Source organism: Mesoplodon mirus, assembly GCF_964341445.2.
Source record: "Mesoplodon mirus genome assembly, chromosome: 7".
NCBI classification, from domain to species: Eukaryota; Metazoa; Chordata; class Mammalia; order Artiodactyla; family Ziphiidae; genus Mesoplodon; species Mesoplodon mirus.
Window position 1 is genome coordinate 80,764,441 of NC_138983.1, and position 5,764 is coordinate 80,770,204.

General features: G+C 49.9%; 1 protein-coding gene across 1 annotated transcript; it reads left to right on the plus strand.

The window, feature by feature from the left end:
* Positions 1–1,004: 1,004 nt before the first annotated feature.
* Positions 1,005–3,307, plus strand: LOC309808829 (spermatogenesis-associated protein 31A6-like; the record flags this gene model as incomplete). The annotated part of the gene is made up of 1 exon (XM_082629402.1): positions 1,005–3,307. The coding sequence occupies exon 1, from the start codon at positions 1,190–1,192 to the stop codon at positions 3,305–3,307; it is 2,118 nt and encodes a 705-aa protein (XP_082485528.1). The 5' UTR covers positions 1,005–1,189.
* Positions 3,308–5,764: the final 2,457 nt, after the last annotated feature.

Consider the following 5,764-nt stretch of genomic DNA (forward strand, 5'->3'; position numbering starts at 1 on the left):
AGGGGACGTGGGTTCGTGCCCCGGTCCGGGAGGATCCCACATGCCGCGGCGCGGCTGGGCCCATGAGCCATGGCCGCTGGGCCTGTGCGTCCGGAGCCTGTGCTCCGCAACGGGAGAGGCCACAACAGTGAGAGGCCCGCGTACCGCAAAAAAAAAAAAAAAAAAAAAAAAAATCCTTCTTTGCACTCTTCAAAGAAGAAAAACTGAAAATATTTTTATCCACTTTAAAAATAAGTAAAAGGGGAAAAAACCCCACAGAGTTTTAGTTAAATGTAGAAAGTCATGTTGTTCATGAACACAGCTTGCCTAGATAGATGACAGTGAGAGTTGGGTGTTAGCCCCTCATTTCTTCTTCTCTCTCAGCATCAAGTAGAGCTGAAGGGGAGGAGCAGGAGTAGGAAGAAAAGTGGATCTTTGAAAGGTAAGCCTTTGCCATTCAGTCCTGCATGCCCCCGAGAGTTAGCTTCCATCTCTCCTAATCCTGAGGGCCCAGCTTCACGGTCTCTGAGGATGCCAGTGGCAGAGCTTATTCTTCAGGAAACAGAGCCTTGGGAAGGCTCGTTGGAAGGAGATCAGAGCCCAGATACTTCCCAGAAATTTGTGCTTAGAATGAAGCCATGAGGACCTAGAAATGGGGTGTGTGGACTGTGGTGGACCATTGGTGCCTGGGTTGGGAAGTGGGACCTCCAAGTCCAACTGTGGACAAGTTGTTTAACTTTGCTCAGATTCCTCTGTGTGATGACCACTGACCTTTCTCCCCTACACGGCAGTTGTAAGGGCTACAGGGGTTAATTAACGTGAAGGCACTTTGCAAAGGACAAACCCTTTTCAAGTGAGACTTACCATCACTGTCAGGGACATGTGGCCTTGGACACTGATACTTGGGCTCCAGAGTCTAATCCTCCAAAGATTTCCCTTAAAGGGCCATTACACTCAGCCTCCTGAAAGACTCTTAGGCCTCTGCCTTCACCACCATGACCCAGTCTCCTGATTTCCAGCTTGCAGAGATTGCCTGGAAGAACTGGAGGGGACTCACAACCTGGTTTCACTTCTGCAAAGGTAAAGAATCTTTCCCCTTCTCTCCTGGGTCGTCCTTCCTCCCAGAGCCTATAATGTGACCCCAGCCCTGGGAGGGGGAGCCATGGGAGGGCGTGGCTAAAGCCCTAGGGTGAGGGAGAGCAGGAGCATTATGAAGTCAGTGTGGGGGCAGAGGAGGGTTCTTGGGCTGCAGGTGCCCACCCCTGCCTGTCCTGTCCAGCCATCCTGGCCCCATCTGCTCTCCTATAGCTGCCTGGGGAGGCTTCCTGGCAAGGGCAACTTTCATCAGCTCTCATGTCAAGACCCTCCTGGTGAGACGTGCAAAGCAGTGCCTGCTGGAGCCTGTGGAAGATACTGCTTGAAGGGTTGGGAACCCTGCATGAACACCTCCTGTAGGGTTTCCTTCCTTGATCCAGACACTCGAGAGGTGCTGGAAGCACACATTAGAAGGTTTTGGGTAAAGCACAGGTGGACCCTCCCCCTCAAGGTCCTCAAGCCCATAAATCTCTTGAAGCGGAAAAAGCTCCAACCCTCCACCGTTCTGCAGTTTGCCTCTTCCCCTTCAGCCACCTGTGTGTCTGGGTCCCACTCAACAGTCAAGTGTGCTGAGTTCCTGGAGAAACCTCCTCAGGCTCATTCAGGAGAGAAGGTGATAACAGAAGAGTCAGTTCCTACCCTGAAGAGGCCTCTCCTTGTCCCCTCAACTGTGTGTAAGGAAATCCAGAGTGCCCTGGGAGCGATTCCATCTGCTGACTACCATGGGCCCTCAAAGGCTTCTCTGACTGGACAGGAGGGCAGGCCACCTTCTCAGTCCCTCACACTCAGCCTTGTGGGCAGAACCTGGAAGAGTGAGACTGTGGAATGGGTCAAGAGGGACAGCCTAGAGCCAGGTCCAAGTTCAGCAATGGTCAGGAATGAGCCAACGGAGGAGAGTGGTGGTCAGGCCTCAGGAGACCCCTGCCATAGGGTAACAGTGATGGAGGTGAACTTAGGATCCCAATCTTTGAGAGGTGAAGAGGCCAGGGAGGCTGTGGAGGCCAAGGAGTCTCCTGCTCTTCAACCACAGTCTAGTGTTATCTTGGAAACCAAAGTGTTGACAAAATCCCAAACCACAAATGTACATATGAGGAGTTTAGAGGTGCCAGGGGCCAGTAAACGTTTCCTACTACCTAGAATGTCTGTTTTCCAACATCCAGGTGAGCCATGCCTTAACATGGGGGTTGCCAGTGAGTTTAACTCCAAAGTAAAGGTACAGTCAGACAACCAGCTTCAGGACTTTCCCAAACACATGTTCCTTGCTGCAGACAACTTGGCTTCTCAGGTGCCTCAGTGCCATCCCCAGAGAGTCCCCACCAGAGACAGGTTAGCTTCCCAGGAGCCAAGTGGCCTTATGGAAGCCCAAAGGAGCAACCTAGGGCAGCAGGAGCCCAAAACTTCAAAACTCCAAGACTCATGGAAGAGCCAGAGCAAGATGATTGCCCCTACTTACAAAAGAGAGGACTGTAGGAGGCATAAACCAGGAGAGCATGAAGAAAGGTTTAAAGAATTAGGGACCTCTCAAGCTGGAAGTATGAGCCACCCTGCCCAGGTCAGGGGAATAACAGACTCTATTGGGAGCAGATGTCTCCAGCTCATGCCAGAGAAGAAACATAGCCCTCCAGAAAGCCTCTTCAGAAAAAGAATGAGGCTATTTTTAAAGTGGATTTTCCCCAATAAAAAAGTCAATGGTCGAGATGCTCTGCAAAAATTCAAGCCCATATCAGCCACTGCCCAGAGTCACAGATCAGTCAAAAGCAGATCAATCTTGAAGAGTGAGACTGCTGAGGGTCAGGCACTCATGACAGCTGTTGGACAGATCCCAGAAGAAAAAAGAGCAATTCACCATGGACTTCATGCCACAAAGTTAAATGAACACAAACTGGAATTCCAAGTCCCAGTATGTGGGTGTTTCTGCTGCCATAGGCTTACCTCCTACCCAGAGCAACGGAGAATGATGGGTTATACAGCCTGCAGTCATAAAGCCACCTCCAAGGGCCAGAGTTGTTCTATCAGGGAAAGGGAAGTCAGACACCAACATAGTTTGAAAAGTGTAAGGTTCGACGATGAGCAGCTGGGCCTAAGGTGCCTCCCATCCTTGCCCCCCAAGAAGAGTTTGTTTCCAGTTAGTACCTGCCAGTATGGGCCAAGGATTCCAGGTGCCCCAGCCCGCCATCAACACTGTCCAAGGCATTGTCATCTTTGGGGAGGTGTCTTGCCTGGTCGACAGTAAAATCCTTCTTTAGTCTTCCCTTTAGTAGGAAGACATGTCTCCAAGTAAACATTCAGTCCATGTAGAGAGAATGATTTTCTCCTTAGCACGTCCAAGGTATTTAATGTTCCCCAATACATGTATATATATATATATATATTTTTTTTTTTTTTCCTAATAAAAGCAGAGTGTAATGGCTGCTGCCTGTGCTGTGCACTTTGTCTTCTAGAAGAGGGGGGCATGGAGGGAGGTGGACAGTAGCATCACAAGCTTGCTCCTTGTCTCGTGTCCCTTCATTGCACCTTATAATACTGTCATTACACAGACCAAAATTACTCTAACAATGAGACGGGAAAAACCTATGAAACCCACACCCAAGGATCTGGTTCAACCAGTCTTTCTCCTCCTTCTATGCTACTTTGAACTTTATGCAACTGTAGTGGATAGGTTTACACGATAGGGCCGGACATTCCAATTCAGGCTCCAGGAAGTGTCAGAGCCAAGTGGATGGAAGTCTGGGGGGAATAGAGTATGGGCTCTGAGTTCAGAAACAGGAGAAATCTTGCCCCTGGATCTCTTGGTAGGGAATATACAACATCTGCTCTTAAGAGTTCCTTCTCTCTCTGATGAAGGTTGGGATTGAGGTATGCCCTATGAACCCCTTTTAGCTTAGCCATAATAAAATGTACAGCATCACCCTCCCCCCCCCTCTGTTTTTCCTACACTTTAGAGCAGCAGCAAGGATGGCATTTCCAGCTCTGTGTGTGTAGGTGGGGGGAGTATCAGGGAGGCTGCTGAGGGCTGTGTTGAGTCCAGTCCCATATAAATGAATGGCTGCGTTCATGGGTCACCTACCTTCCACTCTATGTTAACCCCAGAGAAGGAGTTTTGGATGAATGGAATAGGGGTGTGACTGTGGGTAGTAACTATCTGATGGTCAAACACTGTGAATTTAGGGTGGGATGTAGGTGTAGAAAAATCATTGGATCCAAGGAAGGAGGCAAAGTGGTACCAGATTCCCATAAATTGCAGTTCTGAAAGTACAGCCCCCTGACATACAACCACCATCTAAAGGCCTAAAGGGGAGGAAAAGTTAAGGGTCCAGTAGCTCACCATGGCCCCACGCCAGGGTCTCTACTCTATTCCAACTCTAAGATCACAGACCTAGAGAAACCACCTTTAGGTCAAAACAGAAGGTCAAACTTATAGAAGTAAAGCAAATCAGGGAAGGTGAATCTCTTAATACTATATTTAATAAGCTTACACATCATCACCTCTTGACTTTTAGAAAGGATAACTTAACAATAGGTGTAAAAGCCAGGACTAGGGAACTTGGGATGTGACTCCTAGTCTGGTGACCTTCACATAAACACATGGCCCAAGGACTGCTCCAGGGGAGAGGTGGGGACTGGCTTGTGATTGTGTAGTAAGCCTTGCCTGTCTCCCAGTCCTTGATCACCCCAGAGCCTGGCAGGTGAAGAAGCAATCAGACAGGATTCGTGGTGGTGTGGAGGTGACCTGTGCAAAGTGGATGGGGCAGGGTGCAATCCAGGAGTGTTCCACTGATCTGCTTCTGGCACAGCTTTTCTTGTCTCCTGACCCCTGTCCATATGGAAAAGCAGGGAGATGAGGAAGAATTTCTCTAGAGTGATTTGGTATTTTCTGCCATGTGCAGGGCGCATGGTGGACACAGCTCCAGGTGGTGTCTTTCTCATTGTGGAGATTTCGGTTCCAGCTGATGCCCCTGATCCAGATGACAACAGAAATGGACCCCATCCCCCATACCTGTCAGGTCCCTCAACACGTGGAAATGCTGTGACCTGGGGTGGAGGGGGCAGAGTGAGCACAGGACTGCTCACACCCCTGGTTTCTCCCTGGAGCCAGGCCCTACCTCTGGGCCCCGATTCCCAAGGCAGCCTCCAGAATGGGCAGAGCAGTGAGAGTGAAGCCAGGACTTGTGGGAGGGGTCGGTACCCAGAGGAGAGAGTTGACAGGGCTGGGACCTGAGCCTGGCTGCTGCTGGGTCCTCTCAGGGGCACCCAGAAGTGAGTTCTGGGAATATGGGGAAGCTGGACTTGGACCCCCCTGGCTCCTGCTGGGAGAGTGCCACAGACAGGTGATGCTGATGGAACAGCAAGAAAACAGAAAGAAGCAAGTCCCTTTGCCCTTCTCTTGCTGCTCCGTCTTCCATAAGGTACAGTAAGACAAGAAATTGAGAGACCAAAAGAAAAAAAGAAATGGAGAGACCCAGAGACAATACACAAAGACTTCACGGACACACCTCTCGAGAGACTTCTCACGCAAACACCTTTCTCAGAGATCACATACTGAGACCTCACACAGGGACCTCATGTTGCTTCACAGACCCTCAGACAGAAACCTAGCACAGATTCAACAGATTTCCCAGAGATACCTTCCAAAGGGACCTCATACAGAGACTTCACACAGAGATCTCACCCAGAGACAACACACAGAGAC